The sequence below is a fragment of the Typopeltis vanoorti genome, chromosome 6 (genome assembly GCF_054136105.1).
Source record: "Typopeltis vanoorti isolate ZY-2024b chromosome 6, IOZ_Tvanoo_1.0, whole genome shotgun sequence".
NCBI classification, from domain to species: Eukaryota; Metazoa; Arthropoda; class Arachnida; order Uropygi; family Thelyphonidae; genus Typopeltis; species Typopeltis vanoorti.
The window spans coordinates 161595870-161617090 of NC_143554.1; the positions used below are offsets into that span (position 1 = coordinate 161595870).

General features: G+C 39.5%; 1 protein-coding gene across 1 annotated transcript in view; it reads left to right on the forward strand.

The window, feature by feature from the left end:
• LOC150106172 (serine/threonine-protein kinase BRSK2-like) overlaps positions 1 to 20801 on the forward strand; it is a 193530-nt gene extending 172729 nt beyond the window's left edge. Inside the window, exons 16-18 of the mRNA XM_090393904.1 lie at positions 15996 to 16119; positions 16249 to 16447; positions 20428 to 20801. Coding sequence (XP_090250030.1) covers positions 15996 to 16119; positions 16249 to 16447; positions 20428 to 20801 — 697 coding nt within the window. The remainder of the gene's footprint in view (positions 1 to 15995; positions 16120 to 16248; positions 16448 to 20427) is intronic.
• Positions 20802 to 21221: the final 420 nt, after the last annotated feature.

Below are 21221 nucleotides of genomic sequence, written 5' to 3' on the forward strand. Positions count from 1 at the left end.
TATAGGGAATGTGAGTCTGCAAGATTTAAGATAACCAGAGGCCTGTGTAGCTGAGTAGTATTGGTGGTTGCATGTTCTGCGCTAGGTCGCCTGAAGATAGATTTAAGTTCAAGTCTAGTCGTCGATTGGAGCAACTTTTTCTAAGCCTTTTTTCGAATGGTTCGCAAGATAGTTGATCTCTGGCACAGACAAGTGGGTTTTCTCACGGAAACTCTAGAAAATCGACCGTAGAATCTACGTTATTTTAAACAGTAACATATCCTGTTAGCGTTAGGTACAAGAGATGGCAGCACTTGTTTCTAAATCATCGGTTTCCGCTTATAATTAGTGATAGTCATGTGCCAGCTATCTCTGATTGGCTACCAGTGGAGATTGAACTGCATGCTCAGTCTCCATAAGCTAGGTAGAGTTAATAGTGTATTCCCCACAAGAGAATAAAAGGCATTAACTGATTATTATTTTTAAGATGGTTATAAGAATTCTATTGAATAGTGATTTTGAGATCAGCACTTAGGTTTGTAGGAAGCTGATATTCTAGAAGGCTTGGTGATTTGTGTAGTAGTACAAAGCATGCCAAATATGAAACTGGTGTTACTGAACTGTCACTAGGAATAGGCTCATGGGATTGCAAGTGCAACAAAGCGATAGAAATACCTGCATTAGCAGGGATTTCTATAGATTTATTACACTTGTAATTATACCAATGATTATTCCTTATCCTTGAAAAGGATAAGGAATAATCATTAGGTGTTTGATGGATGGATTACTATCTAATCCTTCATTTAGGAGTAAAATGCATCCGGACAGCAACCCAGGGTGAAACGTAAGAAGACAGACCACAGAATGTTTGCTTGAAATGATTATTTTGCTCCATGTCTGATCAAACGCTTCAGAAATATGAAGAGTAATCATTTGAGATTCTACAAACTTTTCCATGGCATATATCCAACGATTGTCCATAAGGAATAAGATCTCACATTGTGCAACAGTGAAGGAATCAATAGTGGTGTCGTTGATTACTTGAGAGAATTCGAAGTTAGTATAGAAGTTGAGTGTTGATGCCTTTCATTATTTTCGAAACAAGTGAAATGAGTGAAATTGTACGCTTAGTTGGATCGCATTGATTTATCAACATTTTAGGAATGACTCGAATATTATCTATTCTATGCTGACGAATTCTAGTGGAACAAGAGATATTGAAGCAACACAGAATAGAGTCAACTCTGCAGCACAAAGCTTCGATCCAATTGGAGAGATGCCACCAACCAAGGAAACGTTTGGTTTCGGGTTTAGACAAGATTCTTGTAAGGTTCTTTCTGATGAAAAACCGAAGAAAGTATTGAAGAACCAAAGGAGGAATTGTGTGCACTTGAAATAGCAGGATGCCTATTTCAAGTGCACACAAGATGATCGTCTATGCCAAAATTAGCCGACAAATAAGACGACAGTACATGGACCTTTCTGCAAGTAACGATAAATCAAAATTAATTAAGTACAAAATAGGGGGGAAACAATGTCTGTCAAAAAGTCGCTTTCAATATTTTAGGTAATTTACCTTAATTATATTGTCTAAATTACCTTCACTATTGAAGGTAATTCATACAATATAATTTGACGGTAGTTATCTTTTTCAAAATTCATTGATAATTTCCTTTCGGCTATTTGAGATTGAAAAAGAAGAGGCGATTTCAAAGAGTAAGTTGTGATATATGCTTGCTGTTTCTCTTGGCCCTTTCTAGTCGCCGAATGGACCAACTTTCTCTAAAGCCTTTCTTCGACCAGTTCTCGAGTTAGTCGATCTCTAGCACTGGCAAGCGGGATTTTAGTGCCGGAAACTCGAGAAAATCGACCGTAGAACCCACCCACCCACATTATTCTAGATAACATATCTTGTTAGCGTTAGGTATCAGAGATGGCAGCACTTGTCTGCCATCTATTCATCGGTCGCCGCTTATACTGGGAAAAGAGCTTCTATATGAATAATAATAGCGTCAATGTTCGACATAAAGGTTTGGATCAGATTACTGAACACAAACATCTAGCGAAGGAAATGAACATGGGAGTCATGAAGATCATTCCACTTAATTACTTAATTATAATAACTTGATGCGATATTCCTGTAATGCTAGACAATACGGGGATGAGAGTAACTATACGAGTTCTGCTTCACGGGAGAAGAAATCAGCACTCCATTGTAGTCTGAACTGACTGGAGAACAAATAGAACTTACTGATTCCTTTAGAAGGATCGCTAAGATAATGACAAAAATGAATAGGATTAATTGTTAATAGCAAATGTGATGGTACATCATCCATATTCTCGATCAGGGAACTTGGTGAAGGAAAGCAGGTGAAGTTCAGAAAACTGAAATTTTCAAGGAAGATCATCTCATCGTTAAGAAAGCTGGACTTGAGAAAACGAACAGTCAGAGAAACAAAATCGAAAAATTCAGTCCACTTAGTGGTATTCAGAAGAACACAGAAAATGAACATGAATTTAAAGGACTAAGGCAGGCAGTTATTCATCCGAAGGACATACCAAAAAAAAAAAAAACATAATTCTAAGTTGGAAATTCCCCAACATGATAGAGTGTAATATAATATGATAAGCGGGAAAAAAACTGAGATAAACTGGAAACGTAAATGTAGTTTTGCACACTGAAGCTGGAAATGAAAATCCTGGATTGAAATAAGAGAAAAACACGTACATGTGAAATCAAATTGGAATTTTGCAGAGATATTCCTTTACTATTATTACTATTATTATTATTTGTTCACATAATTGATACACGGTCAAAACAATATATCATTCAAACAACGATTTGACTGGTGATACAGAGCAATTCAGATAATGTCCAAGAATCCAAGAATAGTCCGCAGGCAGCGTCGTAAAATATGGACTGTTCCAAGTAATGCCGGTTTTTCTAAACCATATCTGTCCACGTCTTTGATATTTAATTCTTGTAAATAGTTGGATAGCTTCTTTGAAGTTGCACCGAGTGCACCAATAACTATTGGGATGACTTTGGTGTGTTTAAGCGACAGTCGGCCAGCTTCGATTGCCAGATCTCGATATTTAGTAATTTTTTCCAGTTCTTTGTTGTTAATGTTGTTATCGCTGGGTGCTGCGATATCAAATGTCCGAACCTGTCGATGTTCGATAATTGTGATGTCAGGTCTATTGTGTTCCAAATTCCGATCAGTTTGTATTCGAAGGTCCCAGAGAATTTTTGCGGTTTCGTTTTCCAATACAGTCTCTATTTTATGCTGTCACCAGATATCAGAAGTAAGAAAGCCATAATTTTTGCATACATGCCAATGAACTATTTTGACCACTTGATCATGGCAGTATTTATAGTCAGTTCGAGCTATTTTGCTGCATGCACTGATTAGATGTTCTACGGTCTCATCTTTCCGATTGCATAATCTGCATTTGCTGTTTTTATTGATGTTCAAACTTTTTGCTTTGATTGCATTAGTTTGTAATGCCTGTTCTCGAGCGTCTAGAATAAATCCTTCTATTTCTTTTTTAATGTATTCATATTGTAGCCATTGCAACGTCTTGTTCACGTCAATTTTGTCCTCGGTATTTCTAGGAAATTGACCATTCATGGGTTTATTTTTCCAGCGCATATATCGGTTATTTTGCTGTTCCTTTCTGGAATCGGATTTGGTTCCTGTTGCTTTCAGGAGACCCACTTGTGTAACTGCTGGAAGCATTGGCTCAGAGCTATTGTCTATGTAATTTTTTAAAATAATTTCTTCTTCTTCCACAGTGTGTCTCACTTGTAGCAGATCCCGTACATCAATTTTTCTTGGTAGATAGAGCCGGTCACCTAAACTTAATGGATGTAATGCATGATGCATAGTCATTAATTTTTTGGTTTTGCGATCAAATTTGTCAAAGTCTTTTTTGTCCAAAGTATTATGCCAGCTGTGTATCGGATCACTGGGATAGCCCAAGAGTTTATTGCACTAATTTTGTTTAATCCATTGATTTTTGTTTTCATAATATTTTCAACTCTTTTGGTGTATTCTGCTGCAACCTGTTGTTTAAATTTCGAGTTGAGAATATCACTATATTCTAATATTCATAGGTACGAGGGTGGTCTGAAACGTTCTCGGCCTCGACGATAGATGACAACACTATGGTAACTTTTTTCTACCTTAGTACATCTGTCATAAGCATCCATGTGAAACTGCAAGTCATTCTATCAAACAGTTTGTTTTATACAGCTGTCTGAAGCAAAAGTGTTGTCTGCTTCCCTCGAAATGGATAAAACGAGTATCTAGCGGTTATAAACTTCTTTGTAAAAGAAGGTTTAACGGCCAAACAAATTCATTCGAAGTTCATAAAAGTTTATAGGCACTCTTCTCCTTCGTTTTCGACAATTAAGAAATGGGCTGCGGAGTTTAAACGTGGCCGTACCAGCCTTGACGATGATCCACGTGAAGGACGTCCAAAAAGTGTAACAACACCAGAAATTATAGACCAATTGCACGATATGGTATTGGATGAATCAAAGTGCGTGAAATTTATGAGCCTATAGGCATTTAAAAAGAACGTGTGAGATATATTTTGCATGAAGAATTGGAATTGAAAAAGCTTTGCGCACGATGAGTGTCGCGCTTGATCACAGCAGATCAAAAGCGCACTCGCATGAAAATCTCTGAACAGTGCTTGGAGCATTTTAACAAGAATAATAAAACCGATTTTGTGCGTCAATTTATTACTATGGATAACATGTGGATTCACTATTACACACCAGAATCCGAACAGCAATCAAAACATTGGAAGAAGCCGGTTGTTCAGCACCAAAGAAAACAAAGTCGATTTCGTCAGCAGGAAAGGTCATGGCTTCGGTGTTTTGGGATGTTGAAGGCATTTTGTTTATTAATTATCTTGAAAAGTCACTCAAGATGTTCATTGTAAGTGTAAATATTTTAGCAGATCAATAAAAATATTATCATATCAAAAAAAATATATATTATTATTATTATTATTATTATTATTATTATATGAGCCTCTCTCGATGAGTCTTTGAGACTCCCCAGAGACCCATCGAGGGAGGCTGTATACTACACATACCAGCTACCATACTTATTCTTGAATTCATTCGCACTGTTGCACTCACGACACCCAATGCAATCCATTCCAATCACGCATTCCAACCACCCTCTGAGAGAAAGATCTAGCCATCATACCATTCTTGGCGGCCTTCATTCTCAGCTTCGAAGGATGCCCTCTCGTCCTTTCCCCACTCTCCATAAATTGAAAAATTTCTTCAATTAAAATCCTGTTTGACCCTTTCAGAAGTTTGCAAGCCTCAATCACATCACCCCTCTTTCCCCTGTTTGCTAGTCTCTGTAGTCTACAAATTCTCAATCTTTCTTCATAATCAGTATTATACAATCCAGATATCATTTTAAACACTCTCCTTTGTACTCTCTCCATTATATCAGAATGACAACGGAAACCAGGAGACTAGACCTGCGCACTATAGTCCAAGTGAGGACTTATCAAGGCTTTGTAAAAAGGCAAAATAACATCCTTATCTTTACATGTGAACGTTCGTTTCAACATTGCAATTATCTTTTGAGTTGTATTTGCAATCTTTGCCACATGGCCCCTAAACTTCAACTTCCTAGCTATTAACACTCCATGATCCTTCGCCTCATCAGTTTCTTCTAGCCTAATCCCACCAATATAATACGACATTGGATATCTAATCATGCCGAAGTGAATTAATTTATATTTACTGACATTGACTTGACACCCCTTTTCCCATGCCCACAATTCCAGTCTATTCAAATCATTCTGCAAGTACTGCATATCAGCAGCATTACAGATTACCCTACCTATCTTTGATTCATCAGCAAATAGCTGCATGTCGTCTGTTAAATCCTTCCCAATATCTTTAATGTACAGATTGAATAACAGTGGACCAAGCACTGATCCTTGTGGTACACCACTTGTTACCTTAAACCTTGCAGACTCAGACCCCTCATATACCACTTTTTGATATCTGTCAGTCAGCCATCCTCTAATCCATGCTAATATTGTATAACCCAAACAAATTTTCTCCAATTTATGCAGCAGTCTGCATTGCCAAACGTATCGTGGTGTATCCATTCCTCTTGTCTAGTTCAATGGTAACATTTTTATAGAATGTGAGCAAGTTGCTAAAACATGACCTTCCCTTAGTAAACCATGTTGTTTATTGCAAAGTCGATATTCACTCTCAACCCATTTCTGAATGCGAGCCCTAACCAATTTTTTCACAATCTGCACCACCACTCCTGAAATACTAATCGGTGGTTAGTTGGACATATAGGTCTTTGCACGACCCTTGTGCAATGGAATTACCATATTTTCCTTCCATTCCTGCGGAATCTTCCCTGCTCTGAGACTCATAGTAAACATCTTGGTCAAAGGAACGGTTCAACTAAATACTTGTTTAGCACACGTGCTTATATTCCACCAGTCCCTATTGTTGAATTCTTATTCAGTTTGTGCAACATCTCTAATACCTCGGCCTCACACACCTGCGTTTCTTCATCTAGTGAAGAGGTAACAGTGAGCTCAATATTGCGTTCACCAGGTTGATAGCTTTTAACGAAATGGGCACTCATTAACTGAACAACCTCTTCTTCATTTGTAACCGACACGCCATCTGGATTTAGCGGAGTTATTCTTTCATATTCATTCTTTCTTTTACTTCCAGCACATCGCTAGAATTATTGTGGGTTGTCTTGAGCACGCAGAGCCAATTTCTTTTCATAATCAGACTTTGCTTTCCGTTCAACAGTTGTAACTATTCTAACCTGCTGCTTATAATTTTCATTACGGACATCATCCTTGTGCAAACAGTGTTCCTTCCACATCATTTCTTACGAATCTCTTGCTTAATAAGATTACACATCCATTTGACTCTTACTCTATTTATTCTTCGAACTTTCGGGACACATTCTGATATCGCACCATTTAAGATTTGTTTAAATGCTTCCCATGCACTGTCGATATCCTTTCCATCCATCAACCGATCCCATTCCGCCGAACTCAGTATACTCCTCAGCTGGTAATAATTTCCTGCTTTGTAGTTCAACATGTAACCTTTTCTGAATGGAACATTCATAAACTTAGTCACTTCCCAAGTGAGTACCACATGATCACTGTCACCAACCAGAGGCAGAATAATTGTCTTTAACTGAAATTTCCTGTGGCACTATAATCAAATTTAACACTCTTTGACATCGAGTTCCTTCTGTCACATGCTGCTTGAGGAAGTTGTCTCACAACAGCTCAATAAATGCATTTTCGTTCTTCTCATGAGATTTTACTGCTACCCAATCAATATTTGGATAATTAAAGTCTCCCATTATGATTACTCTTTTCGCGCTCATCTCTTCTATTTGGTGATGCATTTCTTCATCACCAGTAACCGATCGACCAGGTCTGTAACAACACCCCACTGTATCATTTGTCTTGTCTGCCACATGAAATATTGTTAGTAGTATTACTATATTCATAGGTCTCAACTCTAACTGGATTTAAGTCACCCAATATCATTAGCAGCACGTCCCCTCCTCTCCTTTCCACTCTATCCTTCCTAAAAGTACTGTACCCTTGACATTCTATACCGGTTAGTAGGTCTGATTCTGATAGCCACGTCTCACTAATTCCTACAATCTTAGGTCGCAACATATTGTAAGGCAACAAACTCTACCCCTTTGTTTCTAATACTCTTGGCATTCGTCTAAAGACATAATAATCTACCTGCATTTTCTTTTGTGTACTCTTGTTTGCAGTCTGCCTGACACAGTTGGACAATTTGCAGATCTCTATTCTTCTCTAAAGCCTTAGACGTGTGGACCTCTTTACACACATATGATGGGTCCGAACCGGACGAACACAAACCCGAAATCATTCTCTCCTCGTCAACATTTCCATAACAAAGCCCATTCCCATCATTAACACAGTTATATAACACTGTCGCTCTTACACTCACATTCACACCATTCCCCCCTTTATAATTTAGTTTCCCTGACTCTCTGTGTTAGGTCTCATACCAGTTATTAGTTTTTCCAGATATTATTCCGATCTTTTAACCAGAATAGATGAAAAGATTAGAGAGAAAAGACGGGTTTACGGAAGAATAAAATCATCTTTCATCAGGACAATGCACCTGCCCTCAATGGTGTTTTGGCAATGGGAAAATTAAGGGATCTGCACTATGCATTGTTGGAACATCCACCCTATTCCCCAGATTTGGTCCCTCTGACTTTTATCTCTTCCCCAAACTCAAAATCTTCCTCGCTGGTCAGCGTTTTTCTTCGAATCAAGAAGTGATTGCAACTATAGAGGGGTATTTTGCAGATCTTACTGAGAACCACTATAGAGACGGGATAATGGCGCTGGAGCATCGCTGCAATATTGGTCTTAAGGGAGATTATGTTGGAAAATAAAAATAATTTTGAAATTTTAAATTCGTTTTTTCATTTTTAGGTCGAGAACTTTTCAGACCTCAACAGATGGGAAACTTTAATATTATATTTAGCAATTTCATATCCAAGTTTTGTTTTCTTCAAGATCATAGACAAAGGTATCAACGAAATATTAAAGAGCAATGGTGTCAAGGAATCACCTTGGGAAATTCCACGTTTAATGCTAATATCTCTGAATCATTCATTATTCACTATTAATGTTGTTTTCCAAGATTTCATAGCAGCAGCCAGAAAGGAACATAAGTTTTTGCTAATTCAAAATATTTGTAGTGATTTTAGGATCCAGGAATGTGGGAGGGAATCGAATGCTTTCTTATAATCTATCCATACTATGTTTAAGTTAATTTTTAGTCTTTTTGAATTTCTGAGAATCATTTTATTAATAAGGATCTGGTCTTTTTTTCCTCTGGATTTTTGAAAATTGCTTTTTTGTTCAATCGGATAAATCTGATTATCTGATAAGTAGTGGTATATGGAATTTGCAATGATTGTAGTGAACAGGTTGGTTAAGCATAGTTGGTAGTCATGTTATTGGGCGATAGTTACTTGGGTCTGCACCCTTATCTTTCATGAAGAGAAAAGTGCCCCCAGATATCATGCAGTCTTCCACTGAGCTTGTCTGCAACAAATAATTAAACTGTTCTGCCATTGGATCAGGTTGAGTGGTTAGATGCGTTAAATATCTATGTGTAGTTTTTCTTTGCCAGGTGCACTCCAGTTTTTCAATTTTCTAGCTTGTGCGCTGACTATTTCTTTATTGATAATAACATTTTTCATTTGTTTTTGTTTCATTTCTGATTCTATTTCTTTAATCCACGAGGCATCTTTATTGCGTTCAATAGGATTATCCCAGATTGACTTCCAAAATTTGAGTGTTTCTTTTTTTTCTGGTGGAGTGTGTTTGGTATTTGTATTTCTCTGAGAGACTGAAAGAACTGACGTTTGTGCTGTTGAAATTGCATATTTTGCACATATTGGTTTATTCATGTTTAATATCTTTCCATTTTCTCTGCAGTCGCTGTAATTCTTTGTTTTAGCTCTTCGGTAACTTCAGCAAATGTTTTGTTGGTCAAATTATATGTGTTAATCAGTTTGTTTTTGATGGCATTATTTTTCAGCATTCCTTCTTTAAAACTCTTTAAGTTGCTCATATCAGCTCGAAGTTTGTTGACCTTTCGTTCTAACCGGATTTTACATGGTGTAGATTGTTTCAACCTTGGCTTTTGCTCTTTCTCTTTGCAACCAAGATTCACTGTAATGATGTAGGCTGTGCTGTATAGGAGATGATTTGTTTCCTTTATACTGTTGGTTGTGATGGTTTCAATCACATCATTTGCATTTAAGAGGAGCTGTTTTAGCTTAGATTTATGTAAAGTTTTTAATGGTGGTAGTCTTATATATTCGATCATTTATGGAGTTCATATGTTCTAATATCCCTGATTCATTTTACATTGCACTTCTATCAACACATTCTGATGTATGTCGTCAGCTTGATGCTTACTGAGTTGAATTCCAAATTTAGATAAAGCTATCTATATTACAGAAAAGGAAATTCTTTTGGTGCATGTCTTTGTTCTGATATTGCAGATTCTGAGAATTCATTATGTTAAATATTTTGTCAATTCAGCATTTTTAAGATGCTTATAATATTCTTTAATAAATTCTTCACATGGTATCACCTGTTAGGGTGGAGATTACTAAAACAACTGCTTCTTTTGATACGAATACAAAATAGAATAATCTGACCAACGGCCATTAATAGTATCTTCTCATATTCAACTAGTAACACGTTCACTATTCTTAACATTTTGCCATTACAGAAACTCTATCCATAATACTATATGTAAGAAATAACATTTTTCTGTATATAATGTAGAACATGTTTACGTTATGACCGGAGCGGGTTGGTAGTTCGCGAGGCAAAGAAAGAAATATTTCATAAATCATTTGAACGCTACATTTGAAGCAGCTACAAGAAATTGCGTAATGAAATAAAGTCAGTAACATCGGGTTATACTTTTAGAAAAAGATCGAGACACTACATCACCTGACTAAATAATATTTACTCTTAACTTTTAGTGTTTAATTTTTGGCGCCTCTTCCGATTCGTGACCCAGTCCATCTTGACTTGGGAGAGTGTATATATACTTGGGTGAATATATTCATTTTTAATATTAACTGACTTAAAACCCTAGAATTATAACAAAATGAGATTTATTTGAAAACGCAACATGTTTCGTCGAGATTGACTTCATCAGGCGTTAACAACATAGAAAGATATTAAAAGACACTGAAAATAACATTGAGTCACTCTAAAGCTATACAATTATAAAGTTATAATATTCGACTGTGAATTACAGTTATTATGAACTTGAGCTATAGTCCGTGTTAAAGTTCTATTGTTGTACACTTGTGCGTGTGTGGAACCACGCGATCTCCAGTATCTGATAGTAGAGCTGAAAGAGTCAGGCAAATTATAGCTGAGATTATTTTTCATATGAAGCGGGTCCAAGGTGATTTTCTTTTGACTCCACAATGTGGCGTTCCACCTCATCAAGGCAAATGTGTAGGTTTGAAGTTGATGTCCAATTTATCTCATGTTGGCGGCTTTCGTTGTTCGTGTTTATTGAAAACATGACATTGCCCGACAGAGCAGTTGCTCTGGTTCTCTTATAAGCATTGTCTCTCTGGTGCTCCTCGAGACGTAGTAGGATAGATTTCTCCGTTTGCCCATAGTAAGGCTTTCCGCACTCACATGTGACCTTGTATACACCTGGGAATTGTAGAAGGTTGTGAGATTGTTTATAGTTGTTGAAACATGATCTTATTTTTGGCAGAGTCGAGAAGCACGTTTGTATGTTAAACTTCTTTAGGATTCTACTCAGCTTTTTGGATAGTGTGCTGATATATGGCAAGACGATATGACCTTTGGAGTCGTCCTGTGTCTCTACGTTGCTACGTTGACGGTGGGATAATTGGTTGTTAATACTTTTTAAAGAGTAGCCATTGATTTTAAAGGTCCATTTAAGATGCTGTAGTTCTTTTTTCAGTTCTTCATCTGACAGTACAGATCTTGCACGATTCGCAAGAGTTGATATAATACTCAACTTTTGCGCTGGATGGTAATGTGAGGACGCATGCAAATATCTGTCCGTGTGTGTTGGCTTTCTAAATATAGAGACTTTTATTTATTCAGGCGTCTTGGTGAGTTTAATATCAAGGAACAGAGGGAGCTATTTTCTTCAATCTCCATGGTCAATTTTATATCCTGATGGAGATTGTTTAAGTGGTTGAGAAACCTGTGAAGATTCTCAATACCATGCTCCCATATGAGGTAAATATCGTCCACATATCTAAGCCAAATTCTTGGTTTTAAACTAAAAGAGGAATTGCCTTTTGTTCAAAATCCTCGAAAAAAATATTTGCATGCGTCCACACACATATATCATATATATATGATATATGTGTGTGTGTGTGTGTGTGTGTGTGTGTGTGTGTGTGTGTGTGTTACCTTCCCTTAGTAGACCCATATTGATTAGAGATTTTCTCTCAACCCATTTCTGAATTCCTATCGAACTATTCGAAAATCTTCTCCTCAGATACTAACAGATCAACAGTTGGATACATCAGTGTTTGCACCACCCTTGTGCAATGGAATTACCAAACATTCTTTCTATTCCTGCGGAATTTCCCTGTTCAGTGACTCATATTAAACAGCCTAATTAAAAGAAAAGCTTGTTCATCTGAATTCTCTTTTAGCACCTGCGTTGATATCCCATCAGCTACCAAACTCTTATTCGAGTTAGGTAAGCTCTGGAGCCTCTTCTTCATACACGTGACTTTCTCTGTCCAGTGTAGAAGCATGGTGCTCTGTGTTACATCCACCAATTTGATAGTTTTTAGCAAAATGGACACTCATTATGGTTACCCATAATGGCCACTCTCATACCACCGCATTGACGAGAATTAGTTTTCCATTTTCATTCTTTCTTATACATGACGATATAATTATCACGGGTTGTCTTTAGCTTTTAGTGCCAGCATTTTGTCATAGTCACACTGAACTTTCCGTACAACTGCTGTAAAATTCTTTTGGCCCTCGCCTTATACTTTTCGTTATTGACATCGTCCTTTTGCACACGATATTCCTTACACTTGATCTTTTTCTTAAGAATCCGGTGCTTAATCATTCTGGGCCTCCATTTAACTCCCAACCTGTTCATTCTTCGAACGCTCTGGACACATTCGGATATTGAATCATTTGTGGATTTTGTTTAAATGATGTATTGCGACCTCCCTGTTTAGCAGCTAACACCACGGGATCGTAACTGTTGTCCTCAGTTAGTCCTAAATTCCTGCTCTGTATTTCACCACGCAGCATTTTTCTGAAAGAAGTATTCACACACTGAGCCATTTTCCAAAATGATTCCTCTCATCAACTAGATGCAGAACTGTTACGTCTTTAGCTGAACCCCGAACGTGTCTAACACGTTTTGATCTCTGTTAGGTGCTGCTTTGGTAAGTTGTCTCGCAATAGGTCACCAAATTTGACTTCAATCTTCTCATGAGCTTTCACTGCTCCCCAATGTTCGAGTAGTTAAGGTCACCCCCGATGATTAACCCATTACTTGGTGATATTTTTTACTTTTCACCAACAAGTGCTGCACGTGATGTCTATAGCAATACTCTTGCATGCATTTCATCTTGTTATCCGTAAGTAATCTGTTTCTCTTTGATTGACTTATTGGGAGGGAAATGTAAGATGCAGATATGGAATCTTATTGAGTCATTCATATGGAAAATTTAGCCAATTCTTTTACAACACGTGGCCTAACAATGTCACTACACACACACACAAATACTTGGACTCCTTCTTGCCTCTTCTGGCAGACGAATGGAAGCAATTATTCGAGGGGAAGCCTCCCAAAGTGTTACTCTAGCCGCTGTACTGTTTTAAGCCTTCGAAAACAAGAAATGCTGAGGCTCACCTACTTATTTAAATAGTCTTTTAGTCTTACTCGGTCAGCTCACTTAATATTTTCGACTTCTGAGGTTAAACCCTATGGTTTTTGGCAATCTTGCAGTTGATCTTGGGTATTCCGAAAACAGTGTCGTTACCCTCGATTAACCCCTTAACGTACCAATTAAAAATCAGAAAGCGGTCGTTTTTCTGCCAATGTTTTGGGCGAGGGTGATTTGCTGGATCAAATTCATCATTATTTGAAAAATAATGATGACTTTGATCAAATTCATCATTATTTGATAAATAATGATGACTTTGATCAAATTCATCATTATTTGATAAATAATGATGAATTTATGCAAACGCAAACGAAATAGCCGATACACGCCGTTGGCAACTTTTCTCGGCTGAAAGGAAATAGGCACAAGATTGTCTAGCGTCTGTATTCGGTTGTATTTATATGTGAAACCAAAATTAAAAATCGATTTTGGTGCAATAAACAAAAGACGTGTCACAGTCGTCTTTGTATATTAAGGAGTTAAACACAAATGTGTACATAATCAGCAGGTACCAAATACTCCCATCAGACTTACACTGCCGATGTAAAATGCAGGAAATGCTGTGGCTGGTTTTATGTTACGCAGGCTGACAACCTTCGCTTCTGGTCCCCAAACCCTGCTGAGACCAGACAGCGGACTATCTTTTAAACATCCCCATTAACGTTTCTCGTTTTATCGATGGGATTTAAACCCTGGGTCTTCCAACAGATAACCTAACATCGCGACATCCTGGATTGCGCTACAGAGTCTCGTCTGATGACATGTTAGCATCGAAATACACAGTCAGAATTTATCGGATTCTTACATAATTTTGGAAAAAGCTTTTTGCATTACAAATTATTAATTGCATTGCAAAAATCACAGAAATTAAGGTTTCCCAAAATCTGTTATTCATCTTCATGGGGGTAGCTTGGCTTTCATTCCTGAACTGGTAGAAGAGGAAGTGTTGAAAAGGTAACAGTTTCAGTGATATTTAAATTGGCCAGTCATTCCTTCCGACAAGAAGAGAATGATGGGAAGAGAAACACTTTAAAGGCTGATACGGTGGAACTTTCAATCTTCTTCCGCTGAAAAATTTGGTAAAGAAAACAAACAATAAAATCTTCGTTTTGGTAAAAACTCAAAAAAGCACAGTTTAGTATTTTTTCATTTCATTTCGCAAGGTGATTCAACGGCCGGAGCCCCTCTTACGGGGAGATACGCACCACCTCAATCCCCCCAATTTTAATCAGGGCTCGGGACCGGCATAGTTGACAGTTCAAACCTATGGCTGGAGGGATTGTCTTAAGTATTCCTGGCTGTAATCCGTGTGTGTTCAGGGGGCCGGTTTGCTGCTTGCGGGATGAAAACCCCCAGATAAACTGGGGGGAAAACCCTGCTGTTTACATCCAAGACCGCCTAACTTGGCTACGGCTGAGAAAGATCCTTAAATTCCTCACGTCTTCGACGGGAATCGAACCCAGGACACTCATAGGGTTGCGATGCGCACAGCCACTAGGCTAACCGCGCGTACATTGAGTATTGATGTAGGAGGAGGAGGAAGCGATTTTAAAGGATTTAACTCTCCTTGGAACAAACTTGGAAGTGAATCGCGTGTTCTAGAATTTTCGGCGGGGTCAGTCGTCGGACTGTAAGAGAAGTACAGAGATTATAATGAAAGCTGCAAAGAATGATTATTTGGAGAAGAAATGAGAAGTGAGGCTTCCGTTTAGGCGTAGGTCAAAGTCTGTTGTGACAAGCTTCAATAACAGCCGAAGAAAACCTTCGGGAGTTTGCATTTCTAGCCAAGTTGGATTTTCCCCTCGTAAAAACGTATTTGAAAAATCGAGAATAACAACGAAATGTATTACTTTGGTGGCAATTAAAATGTTTTAAGTACCAAATTTCAGTCCCAATCCAACAAGGAAAACAAAAAGCATTTCTTGCATGTCTTCAACAATTCTTTGAATCAGAAAACCGAAACCAAAAGTCAATTTAGATAGACTAAGAAGAAGGATGAAAATTGAGGAGACTCCATGATCCACATTACTCGCTCTTGAGCTAAATACAAGTAATTGTAAGACACTGGGATGAGTTAATGCTTCAAGTAACTCCTACGGTTCCTTTCTTCTTTTTGGGGCCTGGCGATCTCACATTCGAAATATTATTATTATTATTATAATTTTATAATAATTATAATATTATAATAATATTATTATTATAAAAAAATTATTACGTGACACCTCCAGGGAGTCCAAAGATTCATCGAGGGAGGGCACCCATTCTACAACTCTGTCTGCACCACTCAATCCACAAACAACAACAAACCCCAACTACACCAACGCCACCTACCGCCCATCAGCACCACTAGTATTTCACAGGCAATCACAAATATCCCATTTAATAAATCCTCATTTTAAATGATGTTGTTGTTGTTGCAGTGAAGCTCCTGATAGATGGACGGGTGTTGCTTTGCGTTGTCTTTTGCAGGCTGACGAAGAAGTCGTGGTTCGGCAATTTGATGACGAGGGAGTCCGACGAGAGTCACATCATTCTGGTGAAGGACCGTCCTCTGAGTTCGGTGAAGGCGGATCTCATTCATGCCTTCTTGTCGGTGAGACTCCTTTTCAGAGTAATCAAGTTTAAATTTCTCTTTCTGTCTTTTTTACCTTTCGCTCACCTTTTGTTCCTCTGCAAATCAACTGCACGTGCCCACTTCGTTTTTTTTGCTACTTTTTTTCAGATCTCCGACCTAAGCCACAGTGTGGTGTCGCCAATGTCGTTCAGGGTTGAGTACAAGCGTGCCGGAGGTCCGACGATGTTCCAGCGGAATGTCCGTTTCCACGTGGACATCACTCTGGTGTCGGGGTGCGCCGATGTCCCCGCGGAGAAGGGGGCAGACAAACCTGCCGTCTACTGTATCAGCTTCACTCTCATCTCTGGTAAGCGTACGGAATTTAGCAATAATGAATAATTGCATTGATCGAACGGATAATCTCGATTGCGGCACAGGAGGGAGATCACTTTAAGGGGCCATCACGTTTTACGTCTGCTAAGCTACTGTAAAAGGATAGCGATAAAAAAAAAAAGACCAAAGCAGTGGCTATTAAGTACTTTATTTGGATTCGTTAAAGCCTTTAATTTTTTACATAAAGAACTGCTGATTAAAATTTTCGAAAGGGGGGATGTGTGATCACACATACGGATGCGAAAGGAACTGTGATTGATGAAGATAGGATGTTGTGTGTGTGTGTGTGTGTGTGTGTGTGTGTGTGTGTGTGTGTGTGTGTGAATGGAAATTTTTAATAGGGATCTTGGTTGTTTAGTATTATATTCACAAATGATGTAGATTCGGATATTAATGATAAAATCTGTTTGCTGCTAACGGACAGAATGATTAACTCGATGGAGCTTTAAATTTTTTCTGAAGAAACGCAAGTATATTCATTTAGGCACCAACAGAGTATTAGATAGGAATAGACAGGCTTTAAAAATGTTAATGAATACAAAGATTTGGGTTGGGAGGGAACTTAAGTTCAGGACGTATTGTGAGAAAACTAGTACAGCTCTGCAGATTGTCCTCATCTTCTTCAGCCCATCGGTCCCTCAGGAAGGGTAGAGGGTCCTGATTAGGAATCCCAGCCAACCAATGCAGCTTGCACGGGAATCATCCCGGGCATCCCTCGAGGGGAAGTATTTATGCCTATAGATGTCTGTGCGTTCACACACGAAAATCCCGAGTTTCGGAGAGGAAAAACCCTCCACCTCCCTGTGAGACAGGCTGACTCACCAGGTCATCGGAAAGACCTATTAAAGGCCACAAACGGGATTGGAGTCCGTGTCTTTCCGACCCAAGGGCTCGTCTATACCAATTAAGCTACGGAAATTCCAAGCAGATTGGAGGATTAATTCAAAGAAGCTTCCTTCGTAGCAAAAGGAAGTGCTGTTACTCTAACACGTCGGCCAATATTGGATTTTAATTCCAGCTTTACTCACGAAGGCTTTTAACGAATGTCAAGCAGTCCGGAGGTGTTCAGAGTACATTGCCGAAGTGCGAAGAGGGACTATCGTAATAACCAAGAGAATCGGTTGAAAAGGAGAAGGGATTTGATTGAAGTGCATCGGTTTGATCAGTGTTCACATGAGATTAACAGAATCAGGAGCTTGCTGCTGATTTTTGCTGAGTTCTGCTAGAAAACTTAAAAAATAACAAACTAAAAAAACGGACGTCCACTCGCGTTTAATTTTATTCCTTTGTAGAATTTTCGCGTACGTTTCGTGGATGTGTTCAGCAGAGGATTAGAAGATTGCATAAATGGTGAATGCATTTTTGATGAAGGAATCATTAAACCTGATTGATAAGAAGGTGGATTCAATAGATTGTAATTCTGTCTGTGAATATTCGTCGGAAGATCAAAACGAATGAGCAGGATGTAAGAAGATCTTAATAGTCCCAGCCTTTAGACTAGGATCGTGGTGAGGATCAACATGGATGCCTGTATGAGTCTTCTTCCTAAAATAGGAAAATTGTAAGTTGTCACGTGGTTGACGAAGAATTAGAAGATCCCAAAAGGCTATACGATTTGATCATTCTTTGAAAAGAAGTCAATGGACGCCCTATTAAAGGTCCTCCACGTCACAGACGGGTTGGAGTCCGTGTCTTTCCAACCCAAGGGTTCGTCTATGCCAATTAAGCTACGGAGATTCCAAGCAGATTGGAGGATTAATTCAAAGACGCTTCCTTCCAAGTCAGTGCAAATGTGTCCTGCGAGAAGGGAACTCACGGAGTTGACAGGATGCCATGTGGTAGACCGATTTCGTCGCGAAATTGTTGACAAGTTGGGCCATCTCAGGTCAACAGTCAGTGACAGCATACTGAGATGGAAGCCCAAGGATTCGACCGCAAGGGCTGGACGACTCACCACACTCACCGAATGTGATCGTAGGATGCAATAAAGGATAATATGTAAAAACCGCCATTCATCGGCCGACAGGTTGAATGCGGAGTTCCGGGCATCGACTGTAACATGATTCTGCACAAAAACATTCAGAATCGAGGCTCACAACGTGGGTGTCCATGGCAGGACCGCAATATGCAATCCCCGCATTACCCGAACCAACATGCAGCGTCGTCTTCATTGATGAATGCAAAGAGTGTACAGTGGAACGGGGCTGCGTTATGCAGCGAGAAATTATGCTTCACCCTTTACTGAGCAGATGGACTGGTGTGGGTGTGGCAGAAGTCCGGTGAACGTATCATATCAAAGTGCTTAACCCCACCTATGAAATCCGGATGTGGGAGAGTGATGATATGGTCCTGTGTTTTCTGGTTTGGCCACGAACCTCTGTTTGCGGCCAAACTCCGAGAGGTATCTGAACATCCTGGACAATGCAATGCTTCGTGCTTTGTAGCGTTATAAGTTATCGGCGCACCGTCCTGGACAATGCACCGTCCATAAGGTGACAACCGCTGCTGTGGTGACAACCCCACATTTCACGGGCCTGGACAGAGTCCTGATCGCAACTGCATTGAACGCCTGTGGGAGGAACTGTAGCGTCTGGTGAGGCGAAGGGACATCCGTCTCACAACAGTCCAGGACCTCGCTACATGTGTACAAGAAGAATGGTCCAAAGTTGATTGGTATCTTAGGGTTGTGAGAAGTATGGCCTGCAAAAACGACTGCAACTTTTATCGCAGTGAAAGGAGGGTGTACGTCTTAAGGTGGGTGCTATAACTATTTGTTTCTCACACTCTGGCGTCCGATGACTTCTTTCCAAGCAGCGCAATTCTTTTCCAATAAATGCACTTCATCCTAGAATCTAGTGAACTGAATTCTAGGATGAAGTGCATTTATTGTGAAAAACGTTGCTGTAACCGAGAGGAAGAGCTGTCGCAAACGGTAAAGAAAAGAAGAAATCATCCCATATATGTGCCTGTAAGGCGAGATTTTTTTTAAAGAGATGTTTTCAACGTGAAAAGTTTTAAAGTGAGTTTGCCTCCGTTTTTGTAGTTTATTGTTATTATGCCAACTGAAGATTGTTTCATAAAAACATATCGAAGCAAAGAGGAAAAAAATTCTCAATTTGAGTAATTCGTGGAGTTCGTACTGATGAAAACTTAGATGGATTTGAGTCTTCTGCTGAAAATCAGTTAATAATAATAATAATAATAATAATAATAATAATAATAATAATAATAATAATAATAATAATAATAATAATAAGAAGAAGAAGAAGAAGAAGAAGAAGAAGAAGAAGTGTGTTTCGTGTTTTCACAATACGCACTTATATAAGAGACAGTTTACTTTCTTAGAAAAGAGGAAAATGAGAGATCTATTTTGTCTACGAAAACAGACGCGGTCTTTAATGTCCTCGTTATTTGTAGATTTGATCGTTAATATTGGGCCAGACGACGAGAAAATATTTACCAGTCGAGAGGAAGGATCAGAAGGAAATTCGACTATCGATAAATGATTGGAAGGCAAATATGCAAGTAAAGCTCAACTTCCAGCTATCCTCTGGAGCGAAGTCTTTTTTTTAACTCAACAAACTGCCAGACAGCGGATGGGACAGCCTGACCCTTCTTATCAGAACTGTCCACGAAGCGGATTCTACGAATGGGGAGCAGCTCCAGTTGAGACGAAGACGAAGGCTCGCTTCAGAACTTTGGGACTACTCAAGTTTCCGACAGAAGCGAGGGTCAGCGTTTCACAGACCACTAATTGAGGAGGGACGGATGAAGACGAAGGGCATTTCCGACTTAACGAAGATAGAGCGACAGCTCACGAGTACAATTGCGTGGTGGGTGGGTTGGTGAGAAAATATTGGCCCTCAAATTCTCGGGTCTTTTGAGTGTCGTGATTCTGAGTTTGGGTTCAAACTGAGGCGCTTGTTTCATGTTATTTTCTTTCTTTCTCCGCAGGTCCCCTTCGTCGCTTCAAGCGGATCTGCGAGCACATCCAGGTGCAGATCCTGGGCCGTCGACCGAACCAGTCGCCTCGCATCAGCAAGCGGCCCACCAACGAGTTGAGCGACAGTTCTTCCTGCGGATCGGAGAGCCTGTCCCCGACTCCGACCCCGACCCGAGTGGCGGACGACATGGCCGTCAACACGAGCAGCGTGCCGCCCTCGTCCTCGGCCGCCCTGTCCCGCTGCAAGTCCGACCAAGACGCCCCCGAAGACCTCTTCGAAAGAGAGGCGAACGCAGTGGTGACCCAGAGACGTGAAGACGGGAGGTCCTCGGCCAACGGCAGGAGAATGAGCTACGACACCCGATCGTACAGAGAGAAAGTGTGAAGGGCGGAGGAGGCTTTCGGGAGCTGCTACGTCATTCCTGTGTGTATTTGTGTGCGAACTACGGACATTTACAGTTTTCTGAAGTGTTCTTTTTCCGGCCGTGATTGCTCGAATAGTAGTGTTGGGGTCCTGTTAATCTCGTGAAAAAATGTGTTGGCAGTCGTTTCCGATGTGCTTAACAGTGAGCGCCATCTAGTGTGTCCGCATGAAACTTATTGATTTCCATGGCTCTGCGAGCCCAAATGTTATTTTTGTTCTATTTCCTGACTCGAGATGGCGCCACCGGTCGGTGAGTGTTTCGATGCCTACTTTGGGTTATGTACATAAGCGAGTTAGGTTTCACGCACGAGATGTTTTTAGTTTCGATAATTCTATTCTTGTTCGCATAGTAGGCGTTTTAATTTTACACCTTCTTAGTCA